A 22,821-nucleotide genomic window follows, 5' to 3' on the forward strand; every position below is an offset into this window, starting at 1 on the left:
GCCCCACACTATCACACGGAGAGAGTACCCCTCTCTGCGTTTATCGGCCCCACACTATCCCGCTGTGAGCGTCCATCACTCCGGGTTTATCAGCCCCACACTATCCCATTGAGAGTGTCACGCATTCTGGGTTTATCAGCCCCACACTATCCCACTGAGACTGTCCATTAATCCGAATTTATCAGACCCACACTATCTCGTTGAGAGTGTCCCCAACTCCGGGATTATCAACCCCACACTATCCCACTGAGAGTGTCCTCAACTCCGGGTTTATCAGCCTCACTCTATCTCGCTGAGAGTGCCCACTACACCGGGATTTTCCGGCCCTGACTATCCCGCTGAGAGTGTCTCCCATTCCGTGTTTATCATTCCACACATTCCCGCTGAGAATGTTCCGCACTCCGGGAATATCAACCCCACACAATCATCCTGAAGGTGTCCTCCTCTCCGGGTTTATCAGTCCCACACTGTCCCCCTGAGAGTATCCCCAACTCTGGGATTATCAGCCCCACACTATCCCCCTGAGACTGTCCCCCACTCCGGGTTTATCAGCCTCACACGATCCCACTGAGAGTGTCCCAAACTCCGGGTTAACCAGCCCCACACTATCTTGCTGAGAGTGTCCCCCACTCCGGGTTTATCAGCCCCAGACTATCCTGCTGAGAGTGTCCCTCACTCTGGATTTATCAACCCCATACTATCCCTCTGAGAGTATCCCTACTCCGGGATTGTCAGCCCCACACTATCCCCCTGAGAGTGTCCCTCAATCCGGATTTATCAACCCCACACTATCCCTCTGAGAGTATCCCTACTCCGGGTTTATCAGCCCCACACTATCCCCCTCAGACCGTCCCTCACTCCGGGTTTATCAGCCCCACACTATCCCGCTGAGAATGTCCCTCACTCCGGGATTATCAGCCCAACACTATCCCGCTGAATGTCCCTCAATCCGGGTTTTTCAGCCCCACACTATCCCGCTAAGAGTGTCCCTCACTCTGGGTTTATCAGCCCCACACTCTCCCGCAGAGATTTTCCCTCACTCCAGGTTTGTCAGCCCCACACTATCCCCCTGAGAGTGTCCCCAACTCCGAGATTAACAGCCCCACACTATCCCGCTGAGCGTGTCCCCCACTCCGGGTTTATCCGCCCCACACTATCCCGCTGAAAGTGTCCCTTCTTTCCGGGTTTATCAGCCACATACTATCCCCCTCAGAGTGTCCCTCACTCTGGGTTTATCAGCCCCACACTATCCCGCTGAGAGTGTCCTCCACTCCGGAATTATCAGCCCCACACTATCCCGCTGAGTGTGTCCTCCACTCCGGAATTATCAGCCCACACTATCCAGGTGAGAGTATCCCCAACTCTATGATTATCAACCCCACACTATCCTGCAGAGATTTTCCCTCACTCCGGATTATCAGCCCCACACTATCCCCTTGAAGAGTGTCCCTGACTCCGGGTTTATCAGCCCCACACTATCCCGCTGAGTGTGTCCCTCACTCCGGATTTATCTACCCCACACTATCCCGCTGAGTGTGTCCCTCACTCCGGGTATATCAGCCCCACACTATCCCGCTGAGAGTGTCCATCCCTCCGCGTTTATCAGTCGCACACTGTCCCGCTGAGAGTGTTCCCCACTCCAGGTTTATCAGCCTCACTCTATCTCGCTGAGAGTGCTCACTACACCGGGATTTTCCGCCCCTCACTATCCCGCTGAGAGTGTCCCCAACTCCGGGTTTATCAGCCCCACACTATCCCACTGAGAGTGTCCCCAACTCCGGGATTATCAGCCTCACTCTATCTCGCTGAGAGTGCCCACTACACTGGGATTTTCCGCCCCTCACTATCCCGCTGAGAGTGTCCCTCACTCCGGGTTTATCAACCCCACACTATCCCGCTGAGAGTGTCCCTCACTCCGGGTTTATCAGTCCCACACTGTCCCCCTGAAGGTGTCCCCCTCTCCGGGTTTATCAGCCCCTCACTATCCCGCTGAGAGTGTCCCCCACTCCGGGATTATCAGCCCCTCACTATCCAACTGCGTGTGTCCCTCACTCCGGGGCTTATCAGTCCCACACTATCCCGCTGAGAGTGTCCCTCACTCCGGGTTTATCAACCCCACACTATCCTCCTGAGAGTGTCCCTCACTCCGGGTTTATCAACCCCACACTATCCCCCTGAGAGTGTCCCCCACTCCGGGTTTTTCAACCCCACACTCACCCCCTCAGAGTGTCCCTCATTCCAGGTTTATCAGCCCCACACTATCCCCCTGAGAGTGTCCCCAACTCCGGAATTATCAGCCCCACACTATCCAACTGAGTGAGTCCCTCACTCTGGGGTTTATCAGACCCACACTATCCCGCTGAGAGTGTCCCTCACTCCGGGGTTTATCAGACCCACACTATCCCGCTGAGAGTGTCCCTCACTCCGGGGTTTATCAGCCCCACACTATCCCGCTGAGAGTGTCCCCCACTACAGGTTTATCAGACCCACATTATCTCGCTGAGAGTGTCCATAACTCTGGGATTTTCCGCCCCTCACTATCCCGGTGGGTGTGACCCCACTCCGAGATTTTCCGTCCCTCACTATCCCGCTGAGAGTGTTCTCAACTCCGGGTTTATCAGCCCCAAACTATCCCACTGAGAGTGTCCCTCACTCCGGGTTTATCAGCCCCACACTAGCCCGCTGAGAGTGTCCCTCACTCCGGGTTTATCAGCCCTACACTATCCCGCTGAGAGTGTCACCCACTCCGGGTTTATCAACGACACACTATCCCGTTGAGAGTATCCCCAACTCCGGAATTATCAGCCCCACACTCTCCCTCTGAGAGTGTCCGTCACTCCGGGTTTATCAGCCCCATACTATCCCGCTGAGAGTGTCCCTCACACCGGATAAACAACCCCACACTATCCCGCTGAGAGTGTCCCTCACTCCGGGTTTATCAGCTCCACACTATCCCGCTGAGAGTGTCACCCACTCCGGGTTTATCAACGACACACTATCCCGTTGAGAGTATCCCCAACTCCGGAATTATCAGCCCCACACTCTCCCTCTGAGAGTGTCCGTCACTCCGGGTTTATCTGCCCCATACTAGCCCCCTGAGAGTGTCCCCCATTCTGTGTTTATCAGCCTCACACTATCCCGTTGAGAGTATCCCCAACTCCGGAATTATCAGCCCCACACTATCCCACTGAGAGTGTCCCTCACTCCGGGTTTATCAGCCCCACACTATCTCGCGGAGTGTGACCCCACTCCGGGATTTTCCGCCCCTCACCATCCCGCTGAGAGTATCCCCAACTCCGGGATTATCAGCCCACACTATCCCTCTGAGCGTGTACCCCACTCCGGGATTATCAGCCTCACACTATCCCCCTCAGAGTGTCCCTCATTCCAGGTTTATCAGCCCCACACTATCCCAATGAGAGTGTCCCCAACTCCGGAATTATCAGCCCCACACTATCCAACTGAGTGTTTCCCTCACTCCGGCTTAATCAGCCTCACACTATCCCCCTCAGCGTGTCCCTCACTCCGGGTTTATCAGCCCCAAACTATCCCACTGAGAGTGTCCCTCACTCCGGGTTTATCAGCGCCACACTATCCCGCTGAGAGTGTCCCTCACTCCGGGTTTATCAGCGCCACACTATCCCGCTGAGAGTGTCCCTCACTCCGGGTTTATCAGCGCCACACTATCCCGCTGAGAGTGTCCCTCACTCCGGGTTTATCAGCGCCACACTATCCCACTGAGAGTGTCCCTCACTCCGGGTTTATCAGCGCCACACTATCTCGCTGAGAGTGTCCCTCACTCCGGGTTTATCAGCGCCACACTATCCCGCTGAGAGTGTCCCCCTCTCCGAGTTTATCAGCCCCACACTATCCCGCTGAGATAGTCCCCCACTCTGGGTTTATCAACCCCACACAATCCCCTTGAGTGTGTCCCCCACTCCGGGTTTATCTGCCCCTCACTATCCCGCTGAGAGTGTCCTCAACTCCGGGTTTATCAGCGCCACACTATCTCGCTGATTGTCCCTCCCTCCGGGTTTTTTCAACCACACACTATCCCACTTTGAGTGTCCCTCACTACGCGTATATCAGCCCCACGCTATTCTGCTGAGAGTGTCCATCACGCCGGGTTTAAGAGCCCCACACTATCCCGCTGAGAGTGTCCTTCAGTCCGGGTTTCTCAGCCCCACACTATCTCACTGAGTGTCCCCCTCTCCGCATTTATCAGGTCCACAATATCCCGCAGGGAGTGTCCGCCACTCCGAGTTAATCAGCTTCACACTATCCCGCAGAGAGTGTCCCTCACTCTGGGTTTATCAACACCACACTATCCCGCTGAGAGTGTCCTTCAGTCCGGGTTTCTCAGCCCCACACTATCTCACTGAGTGTCCCCCTCTCCGCATTTATCAGGTCCACAATATCCCGCAGGGAGTGTCCGCCACTCCGAGTTAATCAGCTTCACACTATCCCGCAGAGAGTGTCTCCCACTCTGGGTTTATCAACACCACACTATCCCACAGAGAGTGTCCCCCAACTCCGGGTTTATCAGCCCCACTCTATCCCCCTAAGAGTGTCCCTCACTCCGGGTTTATCAGCCCCACACTATCCCCTGAGTCTGTCCCTCACTCCGGATTTATCAGCCACACTCTATCCCCCTGAGAGTGTCCCTCACTCCGGATTTATCAGCCCCACACTATCCCCCTCAGAGTGTCCCCCACTCCGGGTTTATCAGCCACACACTATCCCACTGACAGTGTCCCCCACTCCGGGTTTATCAGCCCCATACTATCCCACTGAGAGTGTCCTTCACTCCGGATTTATCAGCCCCACACTATCCCACTGAGAGTGTCCCTCACTCCGGGTTTATCAGGGCCACACTATCCCGTTGAGAGTATCCCCAACTCCGGAATTATCAGCCCCACACTCTCCCTCTGAGAGTGTCCCTTACTCCGGGTTTATTAGCCCTACACTATCCCACTAAGAGTGTCCGTCACTCCGGGTTTATCTGCCCCATACTAGCCCCCTGAGAGTGTCCCCCATTCTGTGTTTATCAGCCTCACACTATCCCGTTGATAGTATCCCCAACTCCGGAATTATCAGCCCCACACTATCCCACTGAGAGTGTCCCTCACTCCGGGTTTATAAGCCCCACACTATCTCGCGGAGTGTGACCCCACTCCGGGATTTTCCGCCCCTCACTATCCCGCTGAGAGTGTCCCTACTCCGGGATTATCAGCCCCACACAATCTCACGGAGTGTGACCCCACTCCGAGATTTTCCGCCCCTCACTATGCCGCTGAGAGTGTCCCTCACTCCGGGTTAATCAGCCCCACACTATCCCGCTGAGAGTATCCCCCACTCCGGGTTTATCAGCCCCACACTATCCCCCTGAGAGTATCCCCCACTCCGGGTTTATCAGCCTCACTCTATCTCGTTGAGAGTGCCCACTACACCGGGATTTTCCACCCCTCACTATCCCGCTGACAGTGTCCCTCACTCCAGGTTTATCAGCCCCACTCTATCCCACTGAGAGTGTCCCTCACTCCGAGTTTATCAGACCCACACTATCCCACTGAGAGTGTCCCCCTCTCCGGGTTTATCAACCCCACACTATTTCGCTGAGAGTGTCCCTCACTCTGGGTTTCTCAGCCCCACACTATCTCGCTGAGAGTGTCCCTCACGCCCGGTTTATCAGACCCACACTATCCTGCTGAGAGTGTCACCCATTCCGTGTTTATCATTCCACACTTTCCCTCTGAGAGTATCCCCAACTCCGGGATTATCAGCCCCTCACTATCCCGCTGAGAGTATCCCCAACTCCGGGATTATTAGCCCACACTATCCCGCTGAGAGTGTCCCTCACTCCGGGTTTATCAGCTCCACACTATCCTGCTGAGAGTGTCACCCATTCCGTGTTTATCATTCCACACTTTCCCTCTGAGAGTATCCCCAACTCCGGGATTATCAGCCCCTCACTATCCCGCTGAGAGTATCCCCAACTCCGGGATTATCAGTCCACACTATCCCGCTGAGAGTGTCCCCAACTCCGGGATTATCAGCCCACACTATCCCGCTGAGCGTGTACCCCACTCCGGGATTATCAGCCTCACACAATCCCCCTCAGAGTGTCCCTCATTCCAGGTTTATCAGCCCCACACTATCCCAATGAGAGTGTCCCCCACTCCGGGTTTATCAACCCCACACTATTTCACGGAGTGTGACCCCACTCCAGGATTTTCCGCCCCTCACTATCCCACTGAGAGTTTTCTCAACTCCAGGTTTATCAGCCCCAAACTATCCCACTGAGAGTGTCCCTCACTCCGGGTTTATCAGCGCCACACTATCCCGCTGAAAGTGTCCCCCTCTCCGGGTTTATCAGACCCACACTATCCCACTGAGAGTGTCCCTCACTCCGGGTTTATCAGCGCCACACTATCCCGCTGAAAGTGTCCCCCTCTCCGGGTTTATCAGCCCCACACTGTCCCCCTGAGAGAGTCCCTCACTCCTGGTTTATCTGCCCCTCACTATCCCGCTGAGAGTGTCCCTCACACCGGGTTTGTCAGCCCCACACTATCCCACTGTGATTGTCCCTCCCACCGGGTTTGTCAGCCGCACACTATCCAGCTAATAATGTCACCCACTCCGGGTTTATCAGCCCCACACTATCCCGCTGAGATAGTCCCCCACTCCGGGTTTATCAACCCCACACAATCCCCTTAAGAGTGTCCCCCACTCCGCGTTTATCTGCCCCTCACTATCCCGCTGAGAGTTTTCTCAACTCCAGGTTTATCAGCCCCAAACTATCCCACTGAGAGTGTCCTCAACTCCAGGTTTATCAGCCCCAAACTATCCCACTGAGAGTGTCCTCAACTCCGGGTTTATCAGCGCCACACTATCTCGCAGATTGTCCCTCCCTCCGGGTTTATCAACCACACACTATCCCACTTTAAGTGTCCCTCACTCCGCGTATATCAGCCCCACGTTATTCTGCTGAGTGTGTCCATCACGCCGGGTTTAAGAGCCCCACACTATCCCGCTGAGAGTGTCATTCACTCCGGGTTTCTCAGCCCCACACTATCTCACTGAGTGTCCCCCTCTCCGCATTTATCAGGTCCACAATATCCCGCAGGGAGTGTCCGCCACTCCGTGTTAATCAGCTTCACACTATCCCGCAGAGAGTGTCTCCCACTCTGGGTTTATCAACACCACACTATCCCACTGAGAGTGTCCCTTACTCCAGGTTTATCAGCCCCACTCTATCCCCCTAAGAGTGTCCCTCACTCCAGGTATAACAGCCCCATTCTATTCCCCTAAGAGTGTCCCTCCCTCCGGGTTTATCAGCCCCACACTATCCCCCTGAGAGTGTCCCTCACTCCGGATTTATCAGCCACACACTATCCCCCTGAGAGTGTCCCCCACTCCGGATTTATCAGCCCCACACTATCCCCCTCAGAGTGTCCCCCACTCAGGGTTTATCAGCCCCACACTATCCCCCTGAGAGTGTCCCTCACTCCGGATTTATCAGCCACACACTATCCCCCTCAGAGTGTCCCTCACTCCGGAATTATCAGCCCCACACTATCCCCCTCAGAGTGCCCCCCACTCCGGGTTTATCAGCCACACACTATCCCCCTGAGAGTGTCCACCACTCCAGGTTTATCAGCCACACACTATCCCACTGAGAGTGTCCCCCACTCCAGGTTTATCAGCCACACACTATCCCGCTGAGAGTGTCCCTCACACCGGATTTTTCAGGTCCACACTATCTCCCTGAGAGTGTTATGCGCTCCGGGTTTATCAGCCCCACATTATCACACGGAGAGAGTACCCCTCTCTGCGTTTATCAGCCCCACACTATCTCGCTGAGTGTGTCCCTCACTCCGGGTTTATCAGCCCCACACTATCCCACTGAGACTGTCCATCAATCCGAGTTTATCAGCCCCACACTATCCCGCTGAGTGTCCCCCTATCCGCATTTATCAGGTTCACAATATCCCGCAGAGAGTGTCCGCCACTCCGAGTTAATCAGCTTCACACTATCCCACTGAGAGTGTCCCCCACTCCGGGTTTATCAGCCCCATACTATCCCACTGAGAGTGTCCCCAACTCCGGGATTAACAGCCCCACACTATCCCGCTGAGACTTTCCCTCACTCCGGGATTAACAGCCCCACACTATCCCGCTGAGACTTTCTCTCACTCCGGGTTAGTCAGCCCCACACTATCCCCCTGAGAGTGTCACGCGCTCCGGGTTTATCAGCCCCACACTATCACACGGAGAGAGTACCTCTCTCTGCGTTTATCAGCCCCGCACTATCTCGCTGAGAGTGTCCCTCACTCCGGGATTATCAGCCCTACACTATCCCACTGAGAGTGTCCCTCACTCCGGGATTATCAGCCGCAAACCATCCCACTGAGAGAGTCCCTCATTCCGGGTTTCTTATCCCCACACTATCCCGCTGTGAGCGTCCATCAATCTGAATTTATCAGACCCACACTATCCCACTGAGTGTCCCCCTCTCCGCATTTATCAGGTCCACAATATCCCGCAGACAGTGTCCGCCACTCCGAGTTAATCAGCTTCACACTATCCCGCAGAGAGTGTCTCCCACTCTGGGTTTATCAGCCCCACACTATCCCTCTGAGAGTGTTCCTCACTCCGGGTTTATCAGCCCCAAACTATCCCGCTGAGAGTGTCCCCAACTCCGGGTTTATCAGCCCCAAACTATCCCGCTGAGAGTGTCCCCAACTCTGGGATTATCAGCCTCAAACTATCCCACTGAAAGAGTCCCTCACTCCGGGTTTTTCATCCCTGCACTATCCCACTGCGACTGTCCATCAATCCACGTTTATCAGACCCACACTATCCCGCTGAGTCTCCCCCTATCCGCATTTATCAGGTTCACAATATGCCGCCCCACACTATCCCACTGAGAGTGTCCCTCACTCCGGGATTATCAGCCCTACACTATCCCACTGAGAGTGTCCCTCACTCTGGGATTATCAGCCACAAACTATCCCACTGAGAGAGTCCCTCATTCCGGGTATTTCATCCCCACACTATCCCACTGAGAGTGTCCCTCACTCCGGGTTTATCAGCCCCACACTATCTCACTGAGAGTGTCCCTCACTCCGGGTTTATCAAGTCCACAATATCCTGCAGAGAGTGTCCGCCACTCCGAGTTAATCAGCTTCACACTAACCCGCAGAGACTGTCTCCCACTCTGGGTTTATCAACCCCACACTATCCCACTGACAGTGTCCCTCACTCCGGAATTTACAGGTCCACACTATCCCGCTGAGAGTGTCTCTCACTCTGGGTTTATCAGCCCCACACTAGCCCACTGAGAGTGTCCCTCACTCCGGGTTTATCAGCCCCACTCTATCCCCCTGAGAGTGTCCCTCACTCCGGATTTTTCAGGTCCACACTATCCCCCTGAGAGTGTTACGCGCTCCGGGTTTATCAGCCCCACACTATCACACGGAGAGGGTACCCCTCTCTGTGTTTTTCAGCCCCACACTATCTCGCTGAGTGTGTCCCTCACTCCGGGATTATCCGCCCCACATTATCCCACTGAGAGTGTCCCCAACTCCGGGATTATCAGCCCCAAACTATCCCGCTGAGAGTGTCCCTCACTCCGGGTTTATCAGCCCCACACTATCTCGCTGAGTGTCCCCCTCTCCGCATTTCTCAGGTTCACTATATGCCGCAGAGAGTGTCCGCCACTCCGAGTTAATCAGCTTCACACTATCCCGCAGAGAGTGTCTCCCACTCTGGGTTTATCAGCCCCACACTATCCCCCTGAGAGTGTCCCTCATTACGGGTTTATCAGCCCCACACTATCCCGCTGAGACTTTCCCTCACTCCGGGTTTATCAGCCCCACAGTATCCTGCTGAGAGCGTCCCTCACTCCGGATTTTTCGGGTCCACAATATCCCACTGTGAGTGTCCATCACTCCGGGATTATCAGCCCCACACTATCCCACTGAGACTGTCCATCAATCCGCATTTAAAAGACCCACACTATCCCACTGAGTGTCCCCCTCTCCGAATTTATCAGCTTCACACTATCCCGCAGAGAGTGTCTCCCACTCTGGGTTTATCAACCCCACACTATCCCACTGAGAGTGTCCCTCACTCCAGATTTTTCAGGTCCTCACTGTCCCGCTGAGAGTGTCGCTCACTACGGGTTTATCAGCCCCACACTATCCCACTGAGAGTGTCCCTCACTCCAGATTTTTCAGGTCCTCACTGTCCCGCTGAGAGTGTCCCTCACTCTGGGTTTATCAGCCCCACAGTATCCTGCTGAGTGAATTCCCCACTCTGGGTTTATCAGCCCCACTCTGTCCCGCTTAGAGTGTTTCAGACTCCGGGTTTGTCAGCCCCACTCCATTCCGTTTAGAGTGTCCTCCATTCCGGGTTTATCAGCCCCACACTATCCCGCTGGGAGCGACCCTACTCAGGGTTTATCAGCACCAAACAGTTCCGCTCAGAGTGACCCCCTTTCCGTGTGTTTCTGACCCACACTATCCCGCTGAGAGTGTCCCACACTCCGGGTTTATCAGCCCCACACTATCCCGCTGAGAGTGTCCCACACTCCGGGTTTATCAGCCCCACACTATCCCGCTGAGAGTGTCCCACACTCCGGGTTTATCAGCCCCACACTATCCCGCTGAGAGTGTCCCACACTCCGGGTTTATCAGCCCCACACTATCATCATTAAAAACATCAATATTTATTTCCCTGAGTTTTCGAGTTTCCTTCAGTCCCACCCATCCATGATGCCAGATTTCCCAAACTGAACTAGTTCCACTTGCTTCGATTTAGTCCATGTCATGCTAAACCTTTCCTCTTCATGTACCTGCTCAAATTGGCTTTTAAATATTGTGTGTGTACCTGCACTGCCACTTGCACTGGCATTTCAATCCACATATAAACCACCCTCTGCGTTAAAAGATTGCTCCTTCGTTCCCTTTTAAATCTTTCTCCTCTCACCTGAAAAATGTACCCTCCAGTTTTGGACTCTCCTATCCAAAGGAAAAGACCTTTGCTGTTTGTCTTATCTGTTTCCTCCATGATTTTATAAACCTCTGTAAAGTCACCCCTCACCCTCCAGTGAGAGAAATCCCACTGTCTCCTCATAACTCAAACCCTGCAGTCCTGGTAACATGGAGACTCTCAGTGTAGCAAGAAGCCTCGCAGGGTAGAAAGTCAGTCCAGGTGCAAGTAACATCACTCCATTTCTTTGGATCTTGGTCAAATAGTTTGTCACAGGAACTGTCCAGCTTCATACATGGAGAGTGAACACGGGCTAGCTTTGTCTACAGTAAAAACTGACACAAAAATATTCATTTAATATTTCTCCCATCACCTGAGTTTGAACACAAGGACAAACTCCTCGATGCTTAATGTGCCTAATGCTCTCTCTAGTCTTGGTTTGCTCTGTATATCGTTGTAGAATCTCTTTGGATCATCCCTAACCTTGGCAGATAATGTTATCCCATATCCCCTCTTTGCCCACCTAATCTCTGTCTTAAGAAAGCACTCTTTATACTATTCAAGAAACGGTTTAGGAAAATGTTCAGACACGTGGCAGATGGACTACAGTCTGGGAAAGTGTGAAGTTATGCACTTTGATAGAAAGACTAGACAGCTAGACAATTTCTAAGGCTTCAGAAATGTAATGTGCAAAGGAACTTGTCAGCTCAGTTGTCCAGCTCTAATGTATGATTATTTTTCGTCCTTGACTAAAACCTCAATACCTTCAGTGCCCCATTGTTCTCTAAACATACCAGCCTTACTTTTCACTCTAACAGGAATGCAACGGAATATATTGGCTTTCAACTCTTGTTATCACACTTTTGAAAGCCTCCTGTTTATCAGAGATTTGTTTACCCATGAATAGTCTACTCCAATCAACTTTTAAAAGTTCTTGTCTCACGCCGTTAAAACTTCCCTTCATCAATTAAAACTGTAACTTATATGGAAAGCTTATCCTTTTCCATACTGTTTTAAAACTGATGGAATTATGATCACGACACTCAGAGAGTTCCCCTACTATCACTTCAGTACTTGTTTTGCCTTATTACCAAGAGAAGGTCAAGTTTTGCTCCTTCTCTAGTAGTAACATTTACATGTTGATTATGATGTATTTTCTGGAACATACTTAACAAATTCTTCACCATTCAAACCTTTAACACAATGATAGCCCTTGTCAATGTTTGGGAAAATTGAAATGAATTAGAATTAAAATTAAAATCAGCTTATTACTCTCGCATATGATCTGAGATATCGCGACATACTTGTTCATCAGTTTCTCTCTGACTATTGAGGGGGGCCTATAGTACAATCCCATCAAAGGGGATCATTCCTTCCCCATTTCGAAACCATATATTTTCACTGTTGATTTTTTTGAAGAAATGTTTTCTCTAGTTACAGCAGTAAAGTTTACCTTAACCAAAAATACTATTTCTCCAGCACATCTTTTGCCTCCTTTTCTATCCTTCCTATGACCCTAAATGCCATCGATTACAGACCAAGAGTCCTAAACTGCTGTTTGTATGAAAAGCACATCAGCCTAGGATCATTCTTGTTGACTGCCTTCAACAGCAGAACATTCTTTGTCAAATACAGGGCTGCAAACCACTCATAGTATTCCAATTGCAGTCTGACTTGAGCTGATACAGCCTCAGCAGCACAGCTCTGCCCCTTGCAATAAATGTTAAAATGGCATTTGCATTCTAAACTGCTGACTGAACATACATGTTAACCTTAAGAGAATTCCTGAACTAAGACTGACAAGTTCCTTTGCAGGTTAAATTTCTGAAGCCCTAGAAAATTGTTTGGGTGTCTAGTCTTCCTATCAAAGTGCATAGCCTCACACCTTCCCACATTGTATTCTACCTGCCGCTTCTGTGTCCACTCTCTGAACCTGTCCAAATCCTTCTACAGCATCCCTACTTCACGAAATCTACATGTCCCTCCACCTACCTTTGTGTCATTTGCAATATGATCCTTCCCCAACCAACAGAGATTTACCTGTACATCTCAAGACAAGCTTGATTACATTTCTGAGATTGTAACCATTGGTTTTAAAATGAAATGTTGGATCGTGGATTCTCGTAACCTTCAGTGAGTTAAATATGAGCTGCCACTTCGAGTGTTGATCACACTTTCCAAATCTGCTTTGGTCGTCAGACTGCCACAGGTCGATGAAGACATAAGTCAAAATGCAACAAGTCAAAAGTGAATATTTCAAGCAAGTGTTACTTGTAACAATCTTTAATTCTTGGTGATGCACCACAATGATCTTATTTCGAGGTATTGTGGTCTTGTTGTAATGTTTATAAATTTATGGTATATAGAAATACATAGAAACATATTCAACCCAATATATATTTTAACGTATTTGGTGTTTATTACATTCTATCAAATGCGAAATCAACTTTGTATTGTTACATGCATTCCATTCCCTAGTTGGTTGAATTGTTCTCAAACTGAGTAAAATGGTGAACCCAATCTGTTATTGCTTTCCATCTGTAACCATCGACTGCTGTGATGTGCAATTGGTAATTAATTCCCCAGCTGCTCCGTTTCACTACTATTAAGGCCTCTGCTGACATGCCACTCATTTCATGTTTACCTCGTTCCGAGTGTGACATGTTATTTTCATCTCATGTGGAATGGAATATCCAGTAATTTATGAAGTGGAACGCATTTACTTCCTAGTCCTTGCAATCATTGCCATACCAGGTAGCGTATTAAAACAAGCTGTTGAATGTACCAAACTTTGTTTTTTTTTAACCTGCCACATATGGTCGCAATTTTTTTGGAAGTTGCTCATTTTGTTCAGTTGTTTACTCATTGCTATCGAATATAGACAGTGTCGGTGTTTATTTTTTCTGTTTCACAATGACGTCTGCTAATCAAGATACACATATTTTGGTCTCTTCGTTTTAGACTTGGTTTGCCTCCGTGCCCTCTCTGTGTGTTGCACAATCTAGCGCAAAAAGCATTTGATTTTGTCACTTCACAGTAATGCATTTTCATTGAATTCTGATTGCTGTTTTCATTTTGGATTCCAATTATACACAAACATGATACAACAAATGAATACCCTTTGACTGAAGTATTTGAAAATTAGTCATACGGAATACAGGGTTAATGGTAGGGTTCTTAGTCAGGTGGAGGAACAGAGGGATCTTGGGGTCTATGTACATAGATCTTTGAAGGTTGCCACTCAGGTGGATAGAGTTTGTAAGAAGGCCTATGGAGTATTATCGTTCATTAGCAGAGGGATTGAATTCAAGAGTCGTGAAGTGATGTTGCAGCTGTACAGGACTTTGGTTAGGCCACAGTTGGAGTACTGTGTGCAGTTCTGGTCGCCTCACTTTAGGAAAGATGTGGAAGCTTTGGAGAGGGTGCAGAGAAGATTTACCAGGATGTTGCCTGGAATGGAGAGGAAGTCGTACGAGGATAGGTTGAGAGTTCTCGGCCTTTTCTCGTTGGAACGGCGAAGGATGAGGGGTGACTTGATGGAGGTTTATAAGATGATCAGAGGAATAGATAGAGTAGACAGTCAGAAACTTTTTCCCCGGGTACAACAGAGTGTTACAAGGGGACATAAATTTAAGGTGAAGGGTGGAAGGTATAGGGGAGATGTCAGGGGTGGGTTCTTTACCCAGAGAGTGGTGGGGGCATGGAATGCGCTGCCCGTGGGAGTGGTGGAGTCGGAATCATTGGCGACCTTTAAGCGGCATTTGGATAGGTACATGGATGGGTACTTAATCTAGGTTAGAAGTTCGGCACAACATCGTGGGCCGAAGGGCCTGTTCTGTGCTGTATTGTTCTATGTTCTATGTTCTATGTTTCTAACACTGGTTTTCAATGTGGCCTAAAGTCCCTACTACGGTGCCTCATGTATTAAGTTCACAATATGTCTTTATTTTTTGGACGTGTTTCCATAACTTTAGGTCAATGAAAGTTAAAGGAATTAACTTTGTGTTCAGTCAAACAAGACTGTCTGAACGTAGCTTGAATCAGATTTGGAACTCAGCTGAAAATCTACTGGACAGGTATATTTCTGAACTTCGAAGTTTTGGAGATAATATTGTCCAAGTCTGTGCAAGTGTATCCTTGGCAAACTGGAGCCCATTTGATTTTTTTTAACACTTTTGCATTTTGCAGAAAATATTACTGATCAAGTCTAAAGTCACAGAGTGATAGAGTTATAGAGCATGATAACTGATGCTTTGACCCAACTCGGCCATGCCGACCAAATTTCCCAAAACTAAACTAATCCTATTTACCTCTTTGTCCACTTTCCTTCTAAACATTTCCTATTGAGGTACCAGTCCAAATGTCTTGCACTGTGTTGCACTGAGACTGCATCTTAACACTGCTTCCGGTAGTTCTTTCCACACACCGAGTGCCCTGTGTGATAAAAGGTTGCCCCTTTAGGTCCCTTTCAAGGCTTTCTCCTCTCAAAGAAATTGCGCCTCCTACTATTGACACCCTCACCCTAGGAGTAAGAATGTTCCTATTCGACACCCCTCGCAATTACATAAACCTCTACCAGGTCAGCCCTCAACCTTCTAGGCTCCAGTGAAAAAAAGAGAAGCTATTCAGTCCCTTAATTGCATTCCAACCCGGCAACACCCTGGTAATATTTTTTTCTGAAAGATGTCCAATTTAGTCATTTCTTTTCTGTGGCAGGGCGAGCATGGATGTACAGAGCACACTGGAAGTTTCCTCAGCAACATCTTGTACAAACTCAGTGTGATGTCCCAACTCATGTACTCAATGGTCTGAGCAATGATGGGCAAGCTTGTTAAAATCCTTCTCAACCACCCTGTGTGGATGTCACAGTGTCAAGCTCTTTGCTTTTATTTTGACAATTTTCTTCATGTAAGTTAGAATTAGTAACTCTCCAAAAATAATGCATAGGTTCACTGCGGAATGTAGAGAGAGAGAGAGAGAGAGCAACAGATGGAGCTGCACAGGAACAGAGATAAAGGGATTTGAAATACCAAAAAAAAGCCAACTGATGTCAACAGATCAAGCTGCAATTCTGCTGAAGAAGACCTTACTTGGGTTCCTGAGTGTAGGTGGACAGAGTGCAGGTGACTTTGAGTCCTTCTTCTATTGTCTGGTCATGGAAGCACCTGACAGTTTGTACCCTGTAAATATTTGTTATTAAATCATAACTATTTTACAGTTACCAGTTTCCAGCATATTGTAAGTAATACTCGTCCAAAACTGACTCTGCCACTTCTTTCCAAAATATTATTCTGCAAATTCTGCAAATTGTTTAACATTTTGTGCATTCACTATTTTACATGGTCCCATTTCAATGAGTTTTTTATGTATAAATTGAAATTTCATTATCGTTAATTAATTACAGGTTTCAATCATTTCTCTCGTTTAAAGGTCCAGGAAATGTATGCCATTTTATTTATTCAGTCAGTTAGGCTGGTTCACAGGATTAGGACAATTCAATGTATATTTTAATTTACAGTTCTTTGCAAAGTTTGTGATTTCATTAAGAAAATGCATGAACCATCTCATTTCCTTCCTCTAATTATCCAGTACGATTATCCTTCTTGCGTTTTAATGTAATTTATTCAGTGTAGCATCCACAACTTTATTGGGATTGATTATGTCATCACAATGGATGAAATCTGTTTCGATGAGTACTATTCATACGCAAGTGAAAGTACACACAAGCATCGAATTCTTATGAAATTGAAATCAGAAACATCACTGATATGTTCATATCGAAAACCATTATGGTGATATTAACATATATCGGAATCCTGTTTTAACAGTTAACATTGTGGCAATCGTGATTCTAGCCCGGGGGAAGTGTGGTCTCTCTGAATGCATCACTTACTATCTATTAGCCATGGCAGCAGCTGATCTCGCTGTGACGGTGACTGATGTGCTTATGCATCGTTTAAATCACATGTATTTTCCAGTTTCTTTCTTGCTGCTGACCCCTGTTTGCTCACTCAGACATGCTCTGTCCAATGTGTCAATTGATTGTTCAGTATGGTTTACTGTTGCGTTTACATTCGATCGTTGCGCAGCTATTTGCTATTCAAATTTTAAGCAGAAATACTGTCGAAGGAGAACAGTAACTGTTATTCTATCAGTCATTTTCATGGGAAGTTGTTTGCGAAGCATTCCTATATTCTTTTTATACCAGCCAGTGATTGTGATCAAGAATATTCCCTGGTACTGCACTGGAAAACCAGACTACGCGACTTCATTTTTCTGGAAGGCATATGAATGCATCGAAAGTATTGTTAACCCTTTATTACCGATATGTATGATATTAGTCTTCAATGTGTTAACCATTAAGCATATTATTGCAACAAGTAAAGTGCGCAAGGCACTCCGAAGTACAAGCAAGAATCATAATGATCCAGAGATGGAGAATCGGCGAAATTCCATGATTTTGTTGTTTGCTCTATCAGCCAACTTCATACTGTTATGGATGACAACTGTTGTGCACTCAATGACGTGGCAACTGGTAAATTGTCAATATCAAAGCAAATATTTTGATGGACGTGTTTACATTGTTCAGCAGGTTGGAGTTATGCTGCAACTACTCAGTTCATCAACAAACACATGCATTTATGGAATAACACAAAAGAAATTCCGAGCAGAGCTGAAGCACGGTATAACATTTCTAATTACGCGAAATGGAAAATGCATTAAAAACTAATGACATTAATGCATTTCGAGTATAGCATTGCCCTCTGATTAAAGTTTCTGCAAGGATCCTTCTTTCAGTTGTTACTGAAAACCAATGCAAACAAACAATTATATGGTGCACATTCGCGGCAGAAAACAACTAATGAAACAATAGACCTGAACAAGGGCGGCACGGTAGCACAGTGGTTAGCACTGCTGCCTCACAGCACCAGAGACCTGGGTTCAATTCCCACCTCAGGCGATTGACTGTGTGGAGTTTGCACATTCTCCCCGTGTCTGCGTGGGTTTTCTCCGGGTGCTCCGGTTTCCTCCCACAGTCCAAAGATGTGCAGGTCAGGTGAATTGGCCACGCTAAATTGCCCATAGTGTTAGGTAAGGGGTATGGGTGGGTTGTGCTTCGGCGGGTCGGTGTGGACTTGTTGGGCCGAAGGGCCTGTTTCCACACTGTAATGTAATCTAATCTAAAAATGTAATCTAATCTAAAAAAGTCATCATCACTGTGCACCGATGGATTCTGTGGGAAAATCTCTTTGCAAAACTTCAAAACAGAAGGTATCATGGAAGGAAACACTTAGTTCCCACAGACAATTATTAATTATAATTGGAACATCTATATGACGCTTTTAGTGAAGATATTTGTATGATGTTGAAAGTTGTAATCTGTCAAGTTCAGACAAAAATGCACGTATGCATCAGTTTAGCAGCAATGAGAGAAACAAAATGTTTACAAATTGCAGAATGGGCATTGATAAACCAAGCTCTTGCTTTTTCCTAGATCTCTTCATGCCATTTCTAACATAATAATAAAAAAATTCTTAGCAATTCCCCCTTGAGTGTCTCATCCTTGCTCCTTACAACAAATAAATATTTATCCTTACTTATGATGTCCTGGCTGCTCATGATTTTGATTCTCTGAATCAGATCTCATCAGCTTTTCCTCTCACTTACTGAAAGATAGATCATGGAAACAGTCTGCTCTGCTCTCAGTTAAGGACAGGCACATCATGGGGTCAGTCTGCTCTCTTCTCAGTCACTGACAGATACATCATGGGATAACTTTGCTCTCCCCTCAGTTACTGAAAGATATGTCATGGGGTCAGTCTGCTCTCCTCTCAGTTCAGGACAGGCACATCATGAGGTCAGTCTGCTCTCCTCTCAGTCACTGACCGATACATCATCGGGTCAGGCGGCTCTCCGCTCAATCTCTGATAGATACATCATGGGATCAGTTTGCTCTCATCTAGTAAATGACTGATGCATCATGGTGTCACTGTGCTCTCCTGTGGGTCAGAGACAGATACATCATTGTGTCAGTCTGCTCCCATCTCAGTTACTGACAGATAGATCATGGGGTCAGTCTGATCTCCTCTCAGTTCCTGACAGACACATCATTGGATCAGTTTGCTCTCCTCTCATGATGTATCTGACAGTGACTGAGAGGAGAACAGACTGACCCCATGATCTATCTATCAGTAACTGAGATGAGAGCAGACTGACCCCATGGTGTATCTGTCAGTGAATGTGAGGAGAGCAGTCAGACCCAAAGATTTATCTGTCACTGACCCACAGGAGAGCACACTGACACCATGACGCATGGAGAGCAGGCTGATCACAAATGCACCAGTCAATAACAGACAAAGAGCAGACTGACCCCATAATGTTTCTGTCAGTGACTGAGAGGAGAGAAGACTGATCCTATGATTTGTCAGTCATTTACTTAGAGGAGAGCAGACTGGCCCCATATATATGTGTCAGTGACTGAGAGGAGTGCAGATTGACCCCATGCTGTGTCTGTCAAAGACTGAGAGGAGAGCAGTCAACCCCATGATGTATCTGTCACCGAACCACATGAGAGCTCATTGACACCATGATGTGTCAGCCATTTTCTGAGTTGATGATGAGAGCGGTTGAGCTTCTCGTCAAAAGGAAGAAGGTAGCTTACATATGGTGGAGGAAGCTAGGGTCAAACTCAGTTCTAGAGGATTACAGGCAGGTGAGGGAGGAGCTCAAAAATGGTCTAAGGAGACCCAGGAGGGGGCACGAGAAAGGCTTGGCAGAACGGATTAGGGAGAACACAAAGGCATTTTACACTTATGTGAGGAAAAAGAGAATGGTCAAAGAAAGAGTAGGCCCGATCAGGGATAGCATAGGAAAATGTGTGTGGAGTCTGAGGAGGTAGGGGAAGCCCTAAATGAGTTTTTTGCTTCTGTCTTTACAAAAGAAACGAATTTTGTAGTGAATGAAACCTTTGAAGAGCAGGTGTGCATGCTGAAATGGATAGAGATAGAGGAAGCTGATGTGCTGAAAATTTTGCCAAACATTAAGATTGACAAGTCGCCAGGCCTGGACCAGATTTGTCCTCGGCTGCTTTGGGAAACGAGAAATGCAATTGCTTCGTCACTTGCGAAGATCTTTGTATCCTCGTTCTCCATTGGAGTCGTACCTGAGGACTGGAGAGAGGCAAATTAATTCCTCTCTTCAAGAAAGGAAATAGGGAAATCCCCGGCAATTACAGACCAGTAAGTCCCACGTCTGTCGTCTGCAAGGTGTTAGAAAGGATTCTGAGGGATAGGATTTATGACCATCTGGAAGAGCATGGCTTGATTAAATGCAGTCAGCATAGCTTTGTGAGGGGCAGGTCATGCCTCACAAATCTTATCGAGTTCTTTGAGGATGTGACTAGAAAAGTTGATGAGGGTCGAGCTGTGGATGTGGTGTGTATGGACTTCAGCAAGGCATTTGATAAGGTTCCCCATGGTAGGCTCATTCAGAAGGTCAGGAGGAATGGGATACAGGGGAACTTAGCTGTCTGGATACAGAATTGGCTGGCCAACTGAAGACAGCAAGTGGTAGTAGACGGAAAATATTCTGCCTGGAAGTCAGTGGTGAGTGGTGCTCCACAGGGCTCTGTTCTTGGGCCTCTACTGTTTGTAATTTCTATTAATAACTTGGATGAGGGGATTGAAGGATGGGTCAGCAAGTTTGCAGACAACACAAAGGTTGAAGGTGTCATTGACAGTATAGAGGGCTGTTGTAGGCTGCAGCGGGACATTGACAGGATGCAGAGATGGGCTGAGAGGTGGCAGATGGAGTTCAACCTGGATAATTGCGAGGTGGTGCATTTTGGAAGGTCGAATTTGAAAGTTGAGTACAGGATTAAGGATAGGATTCTTGGCAGTGTTGAGGAACAGAGGGATCTTGGGGTGCAGGTACATAGATCCCTTAAAATGGCCACCCAAGTGGACAGGGTTGTTTAGAAAGCATATGGTGTTTTGGCTTTTATTAACAGGGGGATTGAGTTTAAGAGTCATGAGATCTTGTTGCAGCTCTATAAAACTTTGGTTAGACCGCACTTGGAGCACTGCATCCAGTTCTGGTCTCCCTATTATCGGAAAGATGTGGATGCTTTGGAAAGGGTTCAGAGGAAGTTTACCAGGATGCTGCCTGGTCTGGAAGGCTTATCTTATGAAGAGAGGTTGACTGAGCTCGGACTTTTTTCATTGGAGAAGAGGAGGAAGAGAGGGGACCTAATTGAGGTATACAAGATAATGAGAGGCATAGATAGAGTCGATAGCCAGAGACTATTTCCCAGGGCAGAAATGGCTAACATGAGGGGTCATAGTTTTAAGCTGGTTAGAGGAAAGTATAAAGGGGATGTCAGAGGTGGATTCTTTACACAGACAGTTGTGAGAGCATGGAACGCATTGCCAGCAGCAGTTGTGGAGGTAGGGTCATTGGGGACATTTAAGAGAATGCTGGACATGCAAATGGTCACAGAAATTTCAGGGTGCATACATGAGGATGAATGGTTGGCACAACATCGTGGGCTGAAGGGCCTGTTCTGTGCTGTACTGTTCTCTAAGTCTCAGGACTGAGAGGAGAGCACACTGACCACATGATGTATCTGTCATTAACTGAGATGAGAGCAGACTGACCCCATGAGGTTTCTGTCAGTAACTGAGAGGAGAGCAGACTGACCCCATGATGTATCTGTCAGTGACTGAGAGGAGAGCAGACTGACCCCATGGTGTATCTGTCAGTAACTGAGAGGAGAGCAGACTGATCCCATGATGTATCTGTCAGTAACTGAGTGGAGAGCAGACTGACCCCATGATGCATCTGTCAGTGACTGAGAGGAGAGCAGACTGATCCCATGATGTATCTGACAGTGACTGTGAGGAGAGCAGACTGACCCCATGATGTATCTGTCAGTAACTGAGAGGAGAGCAGACTGACCCCATGATTTATCTGTCAGTAACTGAGAGGAGAGCAGACTGACCCCATGATGTATCTGTCAGTAACTGAGAGGACAGCAGACTGACCCCATGGTGTATCTGTCAGTGACTGAGAGGTGAGCAGATTGACCCCATGGTGTATCTGTCAGTAACTGAGAGGACAGCAGACTGACCCCATGGTGTATCTGTCAGTGACTGAGAGGTGAGCAGATTGACCCCATGGTGTATCTGTCAGTAACTGAGAGGAGAGCAGACTGACCCCATGATGTACCTGTCAGTGACTGAGAGGAGAGCAGACTGACCCCATGATGTATCTGTCAGTGACTGAGAGGAGAGCAGACTGACCCCATGGTGTATCTGTCAGTAACTGAGAGGAGAGCAGACTGACCCCATGGTGTATCTGTCAGTGACTGAGAGGTGAGCAGATTGACCCCATGATGTATCTGTCAATGACTGAAAGGAGAGCAGACTGACCCCATGATGTATCTGTCAGTAACTGAGAGGAGAGCAGACTGACCCCATGATGTATCTGTCAGTGACTGAGAGGAGAGCAGACTGACCCCATGGTGTATCTGTCAGTAACTGAGAGGAGAGCAGACTGATCCCATGATGTACGTGTCAGTAACTGAGAGGAGAGCAGACTGACCCCATGGTGTATCTGTCAGTAACTGAGAGGACAGCAGACTGACCCCATGGTGTATCTGTCAGTAACTGAGAGGAGAGCAGACTGATCCCATGATGTATCTGTCAGTAACTGAGTGGAGAGCAGACTGACCCCATGATGCATCTGTCAGTGACTGAGAGGAGAGCAGACTGATCCCATGATGTATCTGACAGTGACTGTGAGGAGAGCAGACTGACCCCATGATGT

The 22,821-nt window shown here is 48.2% G+C and overlaps 1 protein-coding gene across 1 annotated transcript; it reads left to right on the forward strand.

Moving 5' to 3' along the window:
• The first annotated feature begins 13,679 nt into the window (after positions 1 to 13,679).
• On the forward strand, positions 13,680 to 17,725 carry LOC148137362 (putative G protein-coupled receptor 139). The gene is made up of 2 exons (XM_087982727.1): positions 13,680 to 13,749; positions 16,824 to 17,725. Exons 1-2 carry the CDS (start codon positions 13,680 to 13,682, stop codon positions 17,723 to 17,725), a joined length of 972 nt encoding a protein of 323 aa, XP_087838853.1.
• The last annotated feature ends 5,096 nt before the right edge of the window (positions 17,726 to 22,821 follow it).

The sequence above is a fragment of the Chiloscyllium plagiosum genome, unplaced genomic scaffold (genome assembly GCF_037043375.1).
Source record: "Chiloscyllium plagiosum isolate Xiang-an unplaced genomic scaffold, Cpla_swu_hap1 HiC_scaffold_44, whole genome shotgun sequence".
NCBI classification, from domain to species: Eukaryota; Metazoa; Chordata; class Chondrichthyes; order Orectolobiformes; family Hemiscylliidae; genus Chiloscyllium; species Chiloscyllium plagiosum.